Below are 20532 nucleotides of genomic sequence, written 5' to 3' on the forward strand. Positions count from 1 at the left end.
TAAAATACTTGAATTATAATAATAAATACATAAATTAGCTAATATTATAGCCAATCAGCTCACATAAAAAAGTGGGTCCTTCTAGCTTATTATAAGCTTAAAAACTAGATTATGTAATTTTCTAAAAACACACTACACTACAATACACTACAAAAACTACAAAATGTAGTTTTTACAGTTCTAGGATTATAAGAGCTTATAAGGACCCACTTTTTTATTTTAGCTTATAGTATAAGATTTATACTATTTATCCGTAAAACTTATAATCTTATAAGTATTTTATTAGATTTAATATAATTTTTTATATTCGAAACTACAAAAACTACAAAACTACAAAACTACACTACTTCCAATGCCCTGATTATTACTCTTAATATATTACTTTAATAGATTTTTATAATAGCTTATTTTTATATTTAAAGAGATTTAAAAGTATTAAAAAGGCTTAATAGATTATAAAAACGTTTTTAATTAAGTTAAGATAAAATAATATTACTAAGAGTTTTAAGAAGAAAAAAGCTTATAAAAGCATTAATTCTAATATTAAAGCCTAATTATCTAGTACTTAATTTCTTTATTTTAAGTTTAATATAGCTTAAAATATTTAGCTTATTTTAAAGGGAAATAAGCTTTAATATTATACTTCTTATATATATTATTTAGTTAGTTTAATTAACATTTATTTCTTATACTTTTTTAAGCTAATCTCTCTTTTAAGGTTTTTACGTGATTTTATTTCTTTTTATAACTAAGAGTAACGTAATATAATTACGTATAATATTAAGCGTATTTATAAGGTCTTTACTATTAAGCTATTAGTTATACTTATATAATTATCTCTTTTACTTTATAAGGTAATATAATTAAGCTTCTCTTTAAATATATGTTACGAACGATACTATATAAGAGACGAGACGGGACCATACTAGCTAGAATAGGTATAACTTATAGGTATAAGAAGAAGATAGGGGCACGTAATTAGCTACGTAACCTAAAAGGTAATTAAAGAGGTTAATGTTTAAACGTATTAATTAAAAAGAATTAAATTAATTAAACCTTAAGCTAATTAATTAGGGTTTAAAGGGATTAATAGTTAAGTTAATTAATTTAAGACTATAATAAAGAAATAAACGAGTACTTAAAGAGAAGGTATTCCGTTATAATGAAATAATTTAATTCTTTATTAATTAATTTAAGTAATAGTTTTACTATTAAGAGTTATACTCTTAATAGCCTTATTATAATATTACTTAAAAGCTACTTTATAGTATTTAACTTAACTTCCTTTTAAGAAATAAACCTAATATACCTTAAAACCTAAGCTATTATTACATTTTAATTAATTCTATTTAATAAGTTACCTTAAAACTTTAAGTAGTAATAACTTCTAAGATATTTACTTTAAGCGAAAAGATTATTAACCTTAAAGAGATAATAAAGTACCTTTATAATAAGATTATTAAAATAAAAAAGTAGAATTAATAGCTTCTTAAATAATAAAATAACCTTTATAAAAAGATTAATAAGTAAGAAAAGAAACTTATAATAGTTTATAAAATTACACTTATAACCCTTATAAACACTTATAATATACTAAAATTTCCTAAATTAAAACTATATAATAGTTATAAAAGAGATATAAGAAACTTTCTTATATAGGCTTAAGCTTACCTTTAAGTTAATAAGAAAATTTATAAGACACTTAAGTTATAGATTCTTTATATTAATAACCTCTTAATTAAAAAGGTAATAGAATAGTAAAAGCTAACCCTTTACGTATATCTTAAGTATAATATTAAAGTTAAAGTAAAAGTTATTTATATCTTCTTTAATTATAAAACCTTTAAAGAATAACTTCTTATTATATTTAAGAATTCTAATAAGTATAAGAAAGCTATATAATAACTTACTTAACTTAAGTAAATTAAATTTATAGCTTATTATACTAGAGAGTTTAAACGTATTATAATAAAACTTAACTAAAATATTAAACCTAAAATAAAAGTTTTCTATTAAGAACTTAAAGAAAAAATAAAGAATAACATTTATTAAGAAAATTATTTTAAGCTATTTAATAACTTTATTAAAATAGTTATTAAAGTAAATAATTATTTATATAAATAACGTTAAGAAAAAGGTAATAAAAATTACTAATTTTATACTAAGTATAATAAAGTTAATTGTAATAAACTATAATAAACCTTTACTATATATAAATATTATACTAGACTTATAAAACTTAACGTTATAAATAAGAAAAAGGGGAAGACTTATTATAATTATAATAAGACTAAATACTTTACAAATAAATATAAAGCTTTAAAAAAGCTATAAAAGCTAATCTTTAAAGGTAAAAAGCTTTATACCGTAAATTAAAAAGACTTATTTACGCGAAATCTTAGTATAATAAGTAATAAAGAAAACTATACGTTAATAAATAATATTAGTTTAAATAAAAATTAGGAATTTAAAACCTAATTAATACCTAATAACTTTTAAAAATACTAGACGCTTTTACTAAAAAGTAAACCTTTACTAGAATTAATTTAAAAAGAAGAAAATTATTTAATTAAAGAAAATAAACTTAAAGTTGAATATAAACTTCTTAATTAAACCTTCTATTATAATAATAATTACTATACGCACCTTAATAATAAGTAAGGTAACGAATAGTTTTTATAAGAATAAAAGGGAAGGAGAATAACCCTTATAATATAATTAAAATTATAATAAACCGATTTTAAAATATTAAACGAAAAATTATATTATACTAAGAATAACGTATATACTACCTAAATTATAACCTTATAATATAAGAATAAAGGGAATTATATAACTATAAGTAACTTACTTAGCTTAAGTTTAATTAATATAAATAATAGGTTAAGTAATTACTATAATACGTTAAAAGATAACTATTAATAATAATACTTAAAATAACGTATTAAAGAATAATATAAGAATAGGATTAATAAATTAAAAAATAATAGCTATTATTATAATTAAAACTAATTTCTTAACAGAGATTTAATAGGTCTTTATATACTATAAATATTAGTAGTATAATATACCTTATAATTAATATAACTATAATAAAATAAAAGATTTAAGTAATAATTAATAGTAGAGTATAAGAAAATTTTATCTTATTAAATCTCGTTAATAGATTATAATTACCTTAAATACCTAAAAATAAGCTTTATTAACTTATAATTATAAAAGAAACCGCGATAAAGTATAGCTAAAAAGTAATTAATATAAAAGTAACGTAACTTCTTATTAATATATAAGGTATAAAATACTAGGTTATATTAAATATTATAGTAATCTTAAAATATAATATTATATTAAAGATACTCTAATTATAAGCAAGTAATTTATAAGTTAATTAAAGAATCGGTTAACTTTAATAGAATTTACTAGAATATAATTATAAAGCTAAGAGTAGCCTATAAAGAGTACCTTATTTAAATTATAATAGGCCTTTAAAAATATATGTAATTACTAGAGAGCTAAAAGCTAAGATAACGGAGATTTCTAAGAAATACTTAAAATATAGTAAGCTATTTAATAAAGAGCTAAAAATAAAACTATTAAAGTATTTATACTAGAACTATAAGATTAAACTTTAACTTAATATTAAATTAACGTTTAATAAGATTTACTCTTAAAACCTTAAGTAAAATAAAGCGCTTAAAAAGTATTTAAAGAATATATTATAAAAGGGATATATAAAACTATTAAAGTCTCTAATAGAATACCTAATCTTATAGGTATTAAAGAAGAATAGGAAACTATAATTATATATTAATTATTAATACTTAAATAAGATTATAATTAAGAATTAATATCTATTACTACTTATAATAGAAATTAAAGATAAAGTTAAAAAAGCTAAATAGTTTACTATACTTAACTTAAAAGGGGCTTATAACCTTATATAAATAAAAGAAGGTTATAAGTAAATAATAGTATTCTAAACTAGTAAAGAATACTACGAATATTTAATAATACCTTTTAAGCTTATTAACGTATTAGTAATCTTTTAAAGAATAATTAATATAATTTTACGGAAATAACTAAAAGTATTTATAATTATATATCTTAGTAATATTCTTATCTATTTAAATACCCTTAAGAAACATAAATAATATATATATAAGGTACTATAAACTTTATAGAATAATAAACTCTTAATTAAAGCCTTAAAATACTAGTTCTACTAGAATACTATACACTTTTTAGGGTATATACTTATATACGAAGAAATATAAATAAGCTTAAATAAGATTAAAACTATTAAGAAATAGCTTATATTAAAGAATCTAAAAGAAGTTAAAGAATTTATAATATTTATAAACTTTTACTGTAAGTTCTTAAGTAAATATAAAGATATTTTATAATCTCTTATAAACCTAATAAAAAAAGAAGTTAGCTTTTAATAGAATAAATTAAAAGCTATAATATTCTAAAAGATAAAAGATTTAATTACGTTAAAACCTATATTAAAAGCACTTAATTAAAATAAACCTTATAAGCTTAAAATAAACGCTTTAAACTTTATATTAGGTAAATAGCTTAAATAATAAGATAATTAAAAAAGATTATACCTAGTTATATTCTTCTTAAAGAAACTCTATAAATTTAAAGTTAATTATAGAATTTATAATAAAGAACTTATAGCTATTATTAAGTGCTTTAAAGAATAAAGATATTATCTTATAAAAGTAAAGTATTAAATTAAGGTTTATATTAATTATAAGAATCTTATATTATTCTTAACTATAAAGAATTTAAATAAATAATAGATTAAATAGTATAAAACCCTTATAAATTATAACTTTAAAATTATATACTATAAAGAATTTAAAAATAAAAGAGTAAACGCGCTTAACTAAAAAGAGAACTTAAAATTAAATAAGTAAGTGAGTAATATACCTTTATTACGCGCTATTAAAAATAGAAACCTTATATTAAATACCTAAGAAATTAATATAATATAGTAAGTTAAGCTAAATAAAATATAAATGTATTAGATCGTATTATATATTAATAATAATAGTTATTTAAATAATTAAAAAACGAAAACGCATTTATTTAAGAAAGGTAAGACCTTCTTATATAATAAATAATAGTATATTTTTAGTATACTTTAAGAATAGCTTATTAAGGAAATATATAAGCACCTATTATACGAATATTAGGGTATAAGAAAAATAATTAGTAGGCTAAAAAGATTATATAACTTTTTAAAAAGTAGAAAAATAATATAAGAAGTTATTAAGAAATATAATACGTGTAATAAAGTAAAATTAACGTGATACGTATTATACGAAGAATTATAACTAATATTACTACTTAAAAGAGTATAATAAACTATTATAATAGACTTTATTATTAAACTATTAAAGTTAAAAGAACCTATAATAGAAGTAGCTTATAATAATATTCTAGTTATTATAAATAAACTTATAAAATACGCCTATTATATTTTATATAAGGAATTAAGTAACACTAAGAACTTAACGTATATATTCTTTAAAATAGTTATTATATAATATAAATTACTAATAAAGCTTATATTAAATTATAATAAATTATTTACCTTAAACTTTTAGAAATACCTTATAGAAACTATAAAGATTAAATAAAGCTTATTAATAGTATTTCACTTATAATTAAATAAGTAAATAAAAATCTTAAATTAAATACTTGAATAATATTTATAAAGCTATATTAACTATTAATAGAATAATTAAGTAAAATAGCTACTATTAGTATAATAGGCTTATAATAGCTCTAAGATTAATAATATAAAGATATTATTATTTAAGGTAAATTACGAATTTAACCCTATTATTAAAATATATATAATATAAAATATAAACGCGCTAATAGCTATAACGTATATAATAACTATAATAGAAATATAAAAACACTTATAATAGAAATAAATATTTTTATAGAATTAAATAAAATATTACGCGAATAGAAAGAGATTACTAGTACTAATCTTAAAAAAGAGATATAAAGTATATCTTATTTATAAAAATATTAAAATTAAGTAATCTAATAATAAACTTAACTAAAAGAAGATTAAATTATTTCTTATTAAACGAAAAATCTTAAATATTAATTATAAACTATTATTACTTAATAAAATAAGAATCTATCTTATATTTTATATATTATTATTAAAGAAAGTATTAAATAAATTTATAATTACTATAAATATTATAATAAAAGATACTAATAAATATAAAGTTAAATAAATACTTAAAGTATAAGAGAATATAAAGAATTATTATTATCTTATTAAATAAAAGAGATATTTAAACTTTAAAAACACCTAAAAACTAACTAAAAACCTTATAAATTACTTAACGTTACTTAAATAGTTTTATTTTTAAGAAACGCATTTTAATTAATCTTTTAAGCACCATTAAATAACTTAATATTAAACTTAATATTTAAGAAATAAATTAAAGTAGAATTTAAATTCTTAAAAGAAGTAAAAAGAACTCTTATAGTCTTTTAAAGCTATTTCGCTTCTTTACGTTTTATATACTTTAACTCTTTAATATTATTAATATTACGCGTAATTACACGTATTATTTTCTAAAACTATAATTTCTTTTATTTTCGTAAATATAAGACCTTTTAATTCTTAGTTAAGGCACGCTTTTTAGCTTCTTTAAGCTCTCTCTTAAGCTTATAATATTAATTTATAATACTATAAAGCTATTAAGGGGTTACCCTTATAATATTATAATTCTCTTACTTATTTATTATACACTTTATATAATAACTTAAATTAAAAATAAAGGCTTTATATTAAGAAAATTTTATATAAGCGTAGTAAGCGTAAGCCTTTATAAGACATAAAAATAGATTATTAATTATTATAAAAAGAAAATTATCTTAGTAAAGAAAAGAAGTAAATAAAGCTTTAAACCGCTATTTTAAGATATAATTAGTTAATATAATAGTATATAATAATAAAAGAAGAAAAACGTATAATACTTAGCTAGCTTATTTTAATAGCCTTAAGAATAAGACTAATAAAAAAGAGGTATAATATTATAAATAATACTATATAAGAGATAAAATAGAACTATACTAGCTAAGATAAGTATAACTTATAGGTATAAGAAGAAGATAAGAGCACGTAATTAGCTACGTAACTTAAAAGGCAATTAAAGAGATTAATATTTAAACGCATTAATTAAAGAGAATTAAACTAACTAAACCTTAAGCTAATTAATTAAGGTTTAAAGGGATTAATAATTAAGCTAATTAATTTAAAACTATAATAGAGAAATAAACGGGTACTTAAAAAGAAGGTATTCCGTTATAGTTAGGTAATTTAATTCTTTATTAATTAATTTAAGTAATAGTTTTACTATTAAGAGTTATACTTTTAATAGCTTTATTATAATACTACTTAAAAGCTATTTTATAGCATTTAATCTAACTTACTTTCTAAGAAATAGACCTACTATACCTTAGAACCTAAGCTACCGTTACAATATAATTCTTAATACTTTTTACTTTTTATTTATTTTTATTATCTTTTAACTTTAATATTAAAAGTATTTTTAACTTATTTATAATACTCTTATATTAATACTATTATTTTAATAAGCTTACGTAAAAGATATTATAAAGTTTCTTATATTAGGTTAAAAGTATTAAATAATATACTTATTATTTAACTTAATTAAGAATTTAAAAAGAGCTAATATACTTTAAAATTAATTTATTCTTTTTATACTTAAATCTTATATTCTTAATTTAAAGTAATATTAAACTTTTATTTTAAAATTATATTAGTTTATATTTATTATTATAATATTTTATTTAAAATATTATTACTTACTTTTAATATTCTTTTATTTTTTATCTTACTTAAAGTATTTTTTTAACTTAATTTCTTACTTTTAATACTCTTTCTCTTATAATATTATCTTTAATATTATAATATATATAAGGCTTAAACCCTATTAAAAGTTAATTTAATAAGATATTAATTATTAAATTAATAGTATTATTATATGCGAATTATATTATAAGTAATAAAAGTAATTAATATAATTAATTCTTTATCATAAAAGCTTAAAGATAATATTCTAGTATTTAATTAATACGTTTTATTTATTTATTTATTTAAGGGTAATACGTAATAAAGAGTTATCTTTAAATCTTTACTAGATAATATAAATCTAATTAAAAATAACTAATAAATAAAGATCCTTTATTAGATATAATTTTAGTAAAAATATTGTAAGTGTATTTAACTTATTTATAGAATAACGTTATTAATTTATTAGCTATAATTATATTTAATACTAGGTAAAATAGTAAGTACTTTATATAATAGTTTACTATTACTAGAATAGTATTAACGTTTTATTTATAATATTAGGTCTCTAGTAATTCTATTATAAAGTCTATTAATAATTTAACTTATAAGCTATAGGAAATTAATAGTAATTCTAATTTACTATAAAGCTAATACCTTTATATTATAATTCTTTAATATATTATATAAGACTTTATATAATCTTTTATATTTATATTTATATGTATTTAATAGAACTTTCTTTTTAATAGCTTAACCGTTCTTTTTATATTAAAGTACCTAATTAATAGATTATTATAATATAGCTTAAGTAATTCTTAAATAATAACCTTATTTAGTAAAACCCAGAGCATTAACAAGAAAACTATATTTTCATTTTTTTAAAAAGCTTAAATAATTAATAATAAATCTAATAAAATACTTAGATTATAATAATAAATACATAAAATAGCTAATATTATAACCAATTAGCTTATTTAGAAAAGTGGGTTCTTCCAGCTTATTATAAGCTTAAAAACTAGATTATATAATTTTTTAAAAACATACTACACTACACTACACTATAAAAACTACAAAATGTAGTTTTTAAAGTTTTAAGCTTATAATAGTATATAAGGACCCACCTTTTTGAATATTAGCTTATAATATAGAATTTATACTAGTTATCCGTAAAACTTATAATCTTATAAGTATTTTATTAGATTTAATATAGTTTTTTATATTCGAAACTACAAAAACTATAAAACTATAAAACTATACTATAGTTAATACTCTAGTAAAACCTATACATATTATAATTATATTTTAATTAATAGAATCTTAAATAAGATTTAAGGTTTATATTTTAAATTTTTTTTAATTAATATTTACGTTTAAATTACGCGTCTTTACTTTCTTAATATATTAATTTTATTAAAAGTAATATTTATTTTTTATTTATATAATTATATATAAGATTTAAAAGTAATTCTTCTTAAATTTTCTTAAAGTACTTTTAAAAGTATATTAAAGATTATTTAATTAATTATTTCTTTTTCTTTAATTTATATTAAAAGATAACTTAAAGAGATTTTTAATTTAAATCTTTAAACTTTAATTTTCTTTTAAAAAGAAAAAGTTTTATTATTTTAAGAATCTTCTCTTATTATTTAAGAATAATTTTTAAAGTAACTTTTACTCTTAAACTTTAAGTTCTTAAATTCGCTTAAGTTTACGTAAGTACTTTTTTAATTATACCTCTTATATAATAATAGTAAAGTACTTAATAAAAGTTAAGAGAGTAAATAATTTACGTGTAAGAGATATAATAAATATCTCTTCTTTTAATATATTATTATATAACGTATAACTTTATTCTTAAGTTCTTATTAATTATATAAAGAAGTTTTAAGAATTATTAAAATAAACCTAAGATATAAGATAATTAAATAAGAAATTAAAAAAGAACTTTATTTTTAAGTCTTTTAATAATATAAGATTAAAACTTATTTAAATTATTTAATATTTAAATTAATTCTTTTATACTTATTTATTAAGGGTTTTAACCTTAATTTATACTCGCTTTTTACGTAATAATACTTATAGAATTTAAGCTAAAATTAATGGGAATTTATACCCTATTTTAGTATATAAGTAAACCTAATTTAGTCTCTTTTTACAGGTAACTCCCTATACGCGGTGCCCGATTTAGTCCCTCTTTACAGGTGACTCCGTGTACGCGTTACAAAAACCCACTTTCTATATTAACTAATAGTATAAAATTAATACTATTTATTCGTAAAACTTATAATTCTATAAGTATTTTATTAGATTTAATATAATTTATTATACTAGAAACTATAAAAACTATAAAACTATAAAACTATACTACAGTTAATGCTCTACGCTTACTTAAGAAAAGAAGGCGACTAAGTAAAAGGTTACTATAAGTACCTCTATCTTACTTTAACCTAGTATTATAACTAATATTCGTATAAGTTAGCGCTTAGCGCTAAATTTTATGTTTACCTTATATAGCCCGGGTCGCCTCTAGCGTGGAGAAGGGCCGAGCCCATCTCTGTTATGCCGTCTCCGGTAAAACGTTCCTATACCCCGGCTCTGGCCCGGCTCCGCTAACTTCCATAGGATCTAGTACCGCTGCCTGTTTCGATTGCTAGGTTCGCAATTGTCCCTGCCAAATAACTTATATTTAATATATCTTATAGTTCTTATAATCTTCTTATATAATAAAGGGCTTCTAATCCTTACTTAACCTAATTCGTGTAACAGCCTAGCTACACCACGTAGTAAGAGTCTAATTACCAAGCTCATAGTCTGTGCCACTCTGCCACGTTAAGTGGTCTCAAATTTTCTCATTATATTAACAAGCCTTTTATTGTCGTATTTGTGAGGTTAATGTCCATGTGTCGCTTCTGTCTGTTGCCTAGATAGTTGGCCATGTCGATCTGTTTACATGCACGAGCCCAAGTTATAATAAGCCCGTCATTATAGCACATTTACTTGTATTTATAGGCATAACAATCCGTAAATTAACTTGAGTTATTCTATCCAGTTCTCGCTTCTGCGCATACCTGTTTGCTCCACTTTCAAAATGAAAACTGCTCTTGCTCTTCTCACCTTTACTTTTTGCGCTGTGGCGACACCACCGCCCGAGGAGCCGAAATATTGGAAAGGGGTGGATTGACATCCAAGCCATCCAAGAGGCCAATTTATGACATGGATATGCTGACATAGAATTGTGTTCATAACACCAACTAATGTCGTTTTAGGGAACTAGTGTCTTATAGGAACAAGCAGGGAAAGGTTACAAAGCAGGCGTACCGCTTGAAGACGGGCTTTTGCCGTTTACCTAACGTTGTAAGTTATACTTGACCCTTGATACCTATAGGAGGCAAGCGTTGCGGAGTCTCGGATACGCGCTGTTGCCTGAGTCTGACTGGGAGCGACACCTCTCGTTATATTACATACAGTGCACCAAAGACGGCAATGAGTGTAAGACGAGCCGAGAGACGGGATTCGTCACCTGCAGCTAGTCCGGACTTGGCCAAGCTGAATTTCTGGGTTATCCGGGGGGAAGTCTATTGGTAACTGGTCAGACGTATTGGGCAACATTTTACTAGAAAGTACCTTTTTTTTCATTTATTTCTCTTTAAAAGTTCAGGACTACAACGAGGAATCGAAATCTGGTATTTCTATATTAGTACAAAATCCCATAAATTTTAGCATGCTTATAGTAACCGATAATTGACAACAAGCATCATCGCATTGGTAACTATTCTTATTCTTGACTTGGTAGTATTCTAGATAGGAAGATCTAATTACCTTCTTTCAGGCAGGTACTAGATTCCAAAGTCTCCAATAGTACCCTTTAGAGCCGCAATAGCACGGCATCTGTGGCACATAACTCGCAGGTTTCATTTCAGCGCAAAAACGCAAGCCTTGTTCACCCTCACCACCCGCCAGGCAGTCAGTGCGGAACTATTACGCTAGGCTAATAATCCCATTGCCAGTTATTGTTCTGTATTAAATTTAGTGGCATGGCTTTGGCTTGCCATATTTTCGGTTCATTTCTGAACCCCTTGAAGGCTGGGTTTGATACATGCAACCTGCATTGTGTAATGCCTGTGATATACGGTCTCGAACGCAGGCGATGTGTTTGTGCTAATACGAGGAAGAATTGGAAATCAATGGGTCCGCTTAACCGGATCCCAGCTCGGAAATCTCTTACTCATATAGACTAAAACACATGGAAATTACCCTTCAATGAGCGCTAATAAGGTTAGCTATGTAAGAAGACTCTGGTTATACATGCAGAATTACATAAAGGTAAGTAAAAGTTGCTATTAGAATGAAAAAAAACCTAAGAAATCTCCGTGTTTAGTACTAGTACTTGGAAAATAAATTATAACTTCGCCTAATTAACTCTTAATATTCCGCCGAACATTTTCGCGATCCAACTTAACTACGTTCGCTTTAAAGTAGGCTTGTATTATCGAAAATATAAAAAGTCGGTAGATAAGCATTATAATTGCTTGATAATTCCTTCCCTTAGAGCCTTCGTGTTAGAGTAGTTATCGGGTTTAACCACTAGGCTACAGAAGTAAAAAGGGATCCAGCAATAGCGGCTCTTAGCCGAATAGCCCTGATATTAAGCTTATAAGTATTACATCTTGGCTCTCTCTTTCTCTTTCTTCTTGTGGACTCTGACACTTCGATAGAAAGGGTGGTGTCTTGCTGCGAAACGAACTGTAAATTGTCCAAGTGGTCCCCGATGTCACACGGATTAGGTCAAGCAAGGATTAGAAGCCCTTTGTTACACAAGGAGATCACGAGAACTATGGGGCATACTAGGCACGGGCCGTTCCTTTCATGTATATAAGATGGTCTCCCCTCGCCTTCTAGCTTGGAGGAACCAAGGACCTTTGATATCCTACAAGATTATCATTGAATTGAGCCCTTTTGCTTCAAGCCCTCTAACGAGCCCTTGTCACACCCGATTTCTTCCAGCAAGTCTGCTGGACTAACAAATATCGGCTCCTAGGCTTATGAGTCTTATAGTAAGTTCGGAAATTCCGACCGAATTTCGTTTACAGCTAGCAGAATCTCGTAACCGAACAGTTGAGAGTCATTGATACCAGGCTTATATTGACTGAAGCTTGGCAAGAAACTTATGGGCGTTGGGAACTCTATTAAGATCCAAAGACAGCAGGTGGAAAAGCTTTAAGTCTATACTTTTATTAATTTCCAAATTTCGGTGCTGTCATACAATTGCATGTCTTGTCCTGGTTTTGAACCCTGAAATGTGATTTCCGGTTGCGTCCTGACGGTTGAATTTGACGACCTCTCCGATCATTATAATCAATACAAGGAATTGAATGAAGGGAGAACTCGTGGATTCGAGTGGTAATGTTCTCATCCTCTTCGAGCTTTACTAGCCCGAGCTTGCGGTCGGGAAACTTGAAGAGGATTGGGTTTTCGTGATCTTCGTCCTCACCCATGTCGCTTGTGACCAGTCCCGGTCGACAAAGAGGGCAACTAACGCTATGGATTCCTGCATCTCGTCTGCCCACATCCATCACATCGTCAATCGCAGAGTGCTCGATATCGAGGTGTGAAGCGAGAATGTGGGATTTCAGGCAGTGGGATCTTGAAAGGAAACGGCCGAGGCACCACCAACGCCTGAGGTGCACCTGGTACGAACCCATTTCCTTATTGAGTGGCATTCTCGCATGTGTGACATCCATTGATATCATGACACATACAGGGCCTCGCAGTCCTCATGGACGCAGACGTAAGCGTCAACATCTCGCGCAACATGTGCTCTTGGACCATTCGCGTTAGCGTCGTTGAGCTCAACTAAACCCGGCAATGACAAAAATTATATTTAAACGTACCGCCATTTACATTTTCTTCGTACTTCTCGGAGAGAACCTCCGGACAAAACGGGCATCGGAAAGATCCATTCTTAGCCGGACACTTGGGATAGTCTAGCGTTTTCACCCGAGCTGACATCTTTGCAGAAGCTGATTTTGTTGATTGCTAAGGTTCTAGAGCGCCAATAATGCTGAAATTAGAATTGGACAGTCGCCGGCACAGTCGCAGAACTATTTCCACTTCTGCTCTCCACTTCACGAGACTGAGATGAGTGGCGCCTGTGACGGCTGTAAAAGAGCAGGCGATATGTTCTGGTTGTCTCCTATCTTTGAGTCGTCGGAGCTTTTTGCTCTTGATGAAGCTCAGGATCTCTTTGGGCCAAAGTCTGTTGATTGAAGACGCTTCCAGCGTGGATAAGCTTCTTTCGTCCTACTACATTAGCTTCGATGAGATGACGTTGAATACATTTAATCTGAGAGGATTATAAAACTAAGCTCGAAACACGCCAGGCGCTTTTTGGTAGCAATGTATCGGGGTGATCACCCCGATTGTATCCATGGATATGTGGATCATGTGAGCCAGGCGCTGGATTAGGTCATTGGTATACCCAGTCCATAGAACAATCTTGGTGAGGAAAAGTCTGAGCCTTCCGTGCTCCCCAATTCGGGGATCGCTGCCGTAAAGAGCCTCGTACTCGCCTAAATATTTTGGAGAACGTTGATACTTGGCTTCAGCTTTTTCTACGTCATCACCGGCACGTTTGTGCCTGAATCTCAGACCACCTCGTTTATTGGTGGCCTGGAGGCAAAGGGGGATACCAATCTGAAACTTGATATGAAATCGCTGTTCGCGGTACGGATCCGGCACCACCTCGTTTGATATATGGCGATGAAACGCTAATATAAGATGAATTAGCAAAATGGATAACGACAAGATTGGTTTGATAGAGACTCGTTCCTATCTCTAGGAATTCAGAGAGGGCAGCTTCAAGACCATCAAGAGCACTCGCCACAGTATCACTAACATCCGGGCGAAGCCGCAAGAGAGAGTCGAGAGAGGCCGGGCCCTTGTCGGGATTGAGGCTTGATGACCACCAGATCAACTCGGCATATCTTTCCTCCAACCAGTCATCCTCGTCAAGATTAGCCATGTCGTCAAGTCATTTACTGAGTAATCGTTTGCAGAAAAAAAGTCCTGTCTCGGAGCGTATGTTGAGAAAAAGAGAGAGATGTACAACTGGTTGCAAAAACTGGTGGTGCAACAGAAGAGTGTACTGCAAAGAAGCTTGCTGAAATGAAGGAGTCTAGTGCAGACGGATAAATCTACGATATGGGCAGTGCCTGCTAACAATGCCGTTGTAATGCCATGCACGTGATGGTTTGGGCCAACATCGTCTGTGCGTCTGTGCAGTGTTCAAACCATGTTTCAATCTATCTTGGCATTTGCCATTGTTGGGGACGCGAGCCTTTGGTGTTCTTGGTGTTAGGGTCAATACCAACATCCACAAGCAGCGTTGGTGCATGTCTTTGTTCATGTACGGCTCAACAGATGGTTACAGTATTGGTACTCGCGGCCGTCTCGCTCCTACTCAGCTTATGAGATGCGGTTAAAGGGATGTTCGTGAAATCAGGGGTAGGCTTTGATCTCGACGACACGTTACACGAGTTCCGGCGTGCTTCCTCGGTAGCCACGAACAAGGTCCTCGCAGAGATATCTATGCGACCTGACATCTCCGTACCCGAGCTCACTGATGAATACTCCAAAGTTCTCCGACAAAAGACAGCAAAAACCTTCTCTGACGGGAAGGGACCATTAAGAAGAGGTAGCAGGCTGTGTCACGGTTACCAGGGAGAAGGTGGTGGATGTGTGTCTATCTGTTGTGTGTTTACTACGCTTGGATTCTGTCAACGCAATCCACAGAATCGGGCGTTGTGTCGCCTTGCAAAGGTCGTACTGAAACATTCCGCCCGTGCATGAGCTGTTCTTTCCATGACGCCTAATTTGCTCTTGATGGACCCCCGCTGTTTCGCGGCAGTTATATTGCAGAGTGCAAAGCGAGATTCAAAAGTCGGATTGTTTGTCGTTGGCGTGGGAGTAGCGCCAAGATAATCCAACCAGACAGGTCAACTGGTTTGCAAAGTCCTTTTCGCATGCTGGTGGTAGGCCGGTGGTAGGCCGAGGTCACCGGGCTCCCGGCCACGCGGGCGTAATCGGTGATGTGGTCACGAGCATCACGGGGTGGCGCCCATGTCTCACACGAGCTGGCCCCGACCCTGGAACATTGACGCCGCGCGCAAGAAATGCTACTCTCGAGGATCGAATATGCGTAAAACAAGGCATGGCCATACACCAGTCGAGTCGTGGACGGTTGCGCGGTTGCACTGGAGCGTCGTGACTTTGGGCGTGATGACATGGCATGGGATGGGACGATTGAGAGCAGGTGATGGACTCGACTCGCTCGAGGCGGAGGATGTGAAGGTGAAGGGTCTCGGACTTATTATTTCTCAACTTGGAGCTTTTATTATTTTTTGCCTAGGAACGATTCGAACTTTTGAGCAACTCCGGCTTCACATCTGCCACTGACTTGGAACGAACCAAACACAGGCACTGCGTCAAGGTCACGTGAAGCACCAGACGGAACAATAATACAACAAGGGGCAATGTTCTCAGCGACTTCACCCGCCGTGGCACGCGACTCTTCCTCACTCGCCGTCAATCCTGAAAGTCCACCAAGCCTCGCCCGTCAAGACGCCGCACCTCTACAATCGCCGCGGCCACCGTCGCCTCCGTCAGAGAACTCTTCGTCTTCTTTGGCTTCAAATCCCAAACAAGACGGCGCTCTTCACAATGACAGCCCCCAGCCACGCTTCACCATCGACCCGGAGGGCCATCTCACTCATGACAAAACCACGGTCGACATCATAACCGTTCCATGCCCGGGCGGCCATCCCCTGCGTAGCTGGAACCGCGACGGCCTCATGAGCCGCTACTATGGTGCTCTTTCCATGAGAGACGCGGAAGTGAAGGATGACGCTGAGCGACCAACGCCTTCGTGGGTGAGACAGGGCATCAGACGGGAGGCGGACAAGGCGCGCATACTGCTGTACGAGCATCCAGAGATGGAGGAGGGAGTGACTCTTCATACTCTTGCGGATGAGCTTTTGCAGAATTTACAGCATCTGAGGGAGATGGAGAATGATGAGCGGCCAATCCTGTTTATTGGACATAGTCTCGGCGGGCTGGTGGTGAAGATGGCGCTTGTCAAGGCAAGCAGAGATGCGAGATACGAGAATATTGTAAGGCAGTGCTACGGAGTGGCTTTTTTTGGTAAGTCGTCTAGAATGATTCCACCATGATGGGTTCCAGAAATATGCAGATACCAACCATGTATAGGAACACCGCATCAAGGCTCGAGCTACTTTTCCATACCCAGTTTGGCATGCAGCATTCAATCCCTGCTGCAACTATCCTCGCCTCTTCCTACCTCGGTGACGGACCATCTCCGTGTGGGCAACAGCGTCCTCATGCGCGTCGACGAAGACTTCAAAGCCGTATCAAATGACCTGCAAGTATGGACATTTTATGAGACCATCGACTCCCGTCTTTCTGGGGGCAACGCAACGGCCGGGTCCGAGTCGAGAGATGTAGACTTTACGGCACCGCTTACATCCATCAAGTCTGCTATTTTGGGCATGCGACAGGAGCGCATCTTCCCTTTACAAAGCGACCACGCCAACATTGCTTCCTTTGGCCGACACAATGTGCATACCCTGCAGGTGTTCTTGAAACAGCTGGCGCACCAAGTCTGCCACGCGGATGCGAATGTGAGCGCGAAAGAGTTCAGCGGCCAGTGGATGTTGGGACTGGAACAAAAGGTAAATGTCGAGGTGCACGGGTTCTTTGACGACACGCCGCCGAGTCAAGGCCAGCATGAAGGTGACGAGTGTCCGATTGTCAGGGCTTGGAGCACCAGACTACCGCTGAGAGAGTTTCTGAACAAGGGCCCTGATGAGTGTTTGAGCGAACGGCTGAATGAGGTGGAAGGCAGCCCGGAGGAGGAGAGGATTTTGCGACTTCGTGGACGGACGTCGCACATCGAGAAAGAAGGGGAGACTGCACCTGTGCCGCCGGCCGCCCCGGATTCAATGACGATCAAGAATCCATTAGGGATACAAGATGCCCTGTCCAGCACGCGACTTGTAACATCTCCCGCATCGCCGGTTCCTCGACCTTTGGATTCGGCTGGACGAGTGCCCCATTCGACACCGGTGACCACACCCCGTGGCCCGACAACTCCCCCATCACGAGCAATTTCTCCAAAATCGAGCCCCATTCGTAGGCCCTCGCCGCTGGTCAGAGCAGACATGGAGCAAGACCTTGCGGTAGATCGTCTCTCGCCGCCACTCCGAGGCCGTATGGGCGGCCGCTCGATGAGCCGCTCGTTCAGCTTGGGCAGCGACGGATCCCGCCTCGAGTACAGAGACTTTCCGCCGTTTTCTCCACGAAGCCGCAGTACGATCGGTGACGTCCTGGCCAGCGATGACGAGGAAATGGAATCGCCGGGACTGCCAGAAGCTGTGGTTGCCGACGAGGTTGCCGACGAGGCGCCAATGGCGTTTATGAAGCCGGATGTCAAGAGCCGCAAGTTCGTATGGGTGCATGTTCCGTTCAATAACCCGACTTGGGTCAAAGTAAGTTACTGAAAAATGGGAAAACATTCAGAGGAGCGTATACACCGTAGTATTGACCCTTTTCTTTTGTAGAGTGTTCTGCAGTCTCTTGAAGTGTCGTACAAGAAGGATTATTCCACGCTGTACGGACAGGACTTTTGGATGACGAGACATACGAGGGGAAGGCATGCGCAGCATTACGCATATTACGCAAAGCCGGGATGTTACTTTTCTGCTCCTAGAACCTGTAAGTCATTGACGCCCCGAAGCTCACAGCCGGCTGACTTGGTAGTGTCTCCTCGACATCGATCCATCGGGAACCAGTCGCCTTCACCACCCCTTCGAAGCGGCGACTCTACCTACACTTGCTTATTTCTTCCGTATCTCCACTTTGACTCTTACAAGAAGCTCCTCCGCCGCCGGGATACCATCATTCAGCGTCTCGCACAGGGCCGCGCGCACCCTGTCCCGGAGACGGTTGCCAAGTCTGACTCGCTAGAACTCCAAGTTATTTGGGAGTATCTCGGTCACGATCCACCGATAAACTGTCGACGAACGTTGGACCAGTATGCATATCCGTCCCTGCGCGACACCAGATCGCGTGATGACGATCAGATGCTGTACAAGCTCACCAAGGAGCGGACCCCAGCGCCCGATACAAAAGGTTTCGCGCTGAGCAAACAGGGCTCGAGTAACGCCGCTATTTCGGAGAGCGGTGGAAGCGAGCGGAGCTCAGGCAGTAGTTGGCGGGAGCGGCTTTTGCGGCGCGACATGAACGACGACGAGGACAGAGTGTTGAATGGGAATGTGTTGATGGTTGACCAGCTGTGGCTCTGGGTCATGCAATCGCGTAGGCACCACCATTGTCAAGGTCGAGGAGAGGGGCGCTGATTCTCATAGATACTGTCGTGTCCTTCTTCCCCAAGAGAGAAAGCGATCCCATAGAAGGACCGTTGTACCAACAGGCCGACCTACGCGACAGCATCTTCAACGAAGTCAACGTCGACCTCACGAGGCAGTGCGAGAACGCGCACGACCTGGCCGCCCTGGCAGCCCTCCACGCAGTCAGCGTCCTTCTCGACCGGTCGTCGCACCCAGACCTAGAGGTGTTTCGAATCTTTGAAGAAGCCATCAGCATGCTTGTAAGCCCACCCACCTCAGACCTGTCCCCCAACGCCATCAGACGAGCAGCCTAACCAGCCAGACCGAGCGTCTCACCTCGTCTCTCAAAGAATTCCGCTCCGAGGGCTTCCGCGACAAGGCATGCGACTACGAGCCCGCCGAAAACGGCGCCCGCAGCATCCGCAGGCGCCACAAGGAGGAGGGCCGCCGCGCCGAGCGCGAAAACCGCGACAACACCTCTGCGCTCCTCGAGCTTCGCGACATGGAGGACGAGCTCCAGACACTCCTGCACCTGTTTGAGCGGCAGTCCAAGGTAGTCGCGTCGATGCACTCCATCTACAGCCGGCCCGGGCTGCGCGAGCAGGCCGCCAGCGGGCGCTCCTTTCTCACCGACGCGCTCAAGCGCCTGCGCGAGTACGCCCAGCAGGCAGACGAGATGGTTCGGCGCGTGCGCTCTACACGCGACGACTACGACAAGCTGCTGCAAATGGTGCAGCGCCAGGCGCAGGTCGACGAGGTCCGCCTCAGCAGACTCCACGCTGACCTGGCGAGCGCGCAGTCCCGGAGCGTCATGATCTTTACCACCTTTACCGTCATTTTCCTCCCCCTCACCTTCTTCACGGGCCTCTTTGGCATGAACACGCAGGAATGGGGCGGCGAGAACAACCTGTCCCTCGAGACGATTGGCATGATTGCCATTCCCTCGAGCGCATTCCTGGTGCTGGCCAGTCTGGTCATTGCGTTTAGTACCAGCGCCCGCCGGCTCTTCCGTTGGGTAGACAGGCGGTATCGGCATGCGGTGCGGCGGGTGTATTTTGAGATTTGGGGCCCGGTGGTCATCAAGGTGGTTGATCTAGGTGGGAGGGTGAGATGGGGAAACAAGGGGGGTGAGGAGGAGGGCACGAGGAGGAGGAGGAAGTTGGAGACGGAGGTGAGTGATTTCTGGGAGAGGAATCGCCCGGAGAGGGATCGGGGCTACAGGATCCCAGAGGTGAATAGGCGGAG

At 34.0% G+C, this 20532-nt stretch overlaps 2 protein-coding genes across 3 annotated transcripts; one reads left to right on the plus strand and one right to left on the minus strand.

The window, feature by feature from the left end:
* Positions 1-13034: 13034 nt before the first annotated feature.
* Positions 13035-13851, minus strand: J3458_019633 (uncharacterized protein). Its single transcript, XM_066121602.1, has 2 exons — positions 13756-13851; positions 13035-13683 (listed from the first exon to the last, which is right to left on the minus strand). Exon 2 carries the CDS (start codon positions 13612-13614, stop codon positions 13099-13101), a length of 516 nt encoding a protein of 171 aa, XP_065973218.1. The 5' UTR covers positions 13615-13683; positions 13756-13851; the 3' UTR covers positions 13035-13098.
* A 2332-nt stretch (positions 13852-16183) lies between these two features.
* Positions 16184-20501, plus strand: J3458_019634 (uncharacterized protein). 2 transcript variants are annotated; one of them, XM_066121604.1, is made up of 4 exons: positions 16184-18426; positions 18499-18652; positions 18698-19255; positions 19306-20501. In XM_066121604.1, exons 1-4 carry the CDS (start codon positions 17260-17262, stop codon positions 19599-19601), a joined length of 2175 nt encoding a protein of 724 aa, XP_065973220.1. In that variant the 5' UTR covers positions 16184-17259; the 3' UTR covers positions 19602-20501. The 2 variants fall into 2 exon arrangements, with proteins under 2 accessions (XP_065973220.1, XP_065973219.1); XM_066121603.1 differs by having other exon boundaries at positions 16184-17062; positions 17129-18426; positions 18698-20501.
* The last annotated feature ends 31 nt before the right edge of the window (positions 20502-20532 follow it).

Source organism: Metarhizium acridum (assembly GCF_019434415.1).
Source record: "Metarhizium acridum strain ARSEF 324 chromosome Unknown scaffold_568, whole genome shotgun sequence".
NCBI lineage: Eukaryota > Fungi > Ascomycota > Sordariomycetes > Hypocreales > Clavicipitaceae > Metarhizium > Metarhizium acridum.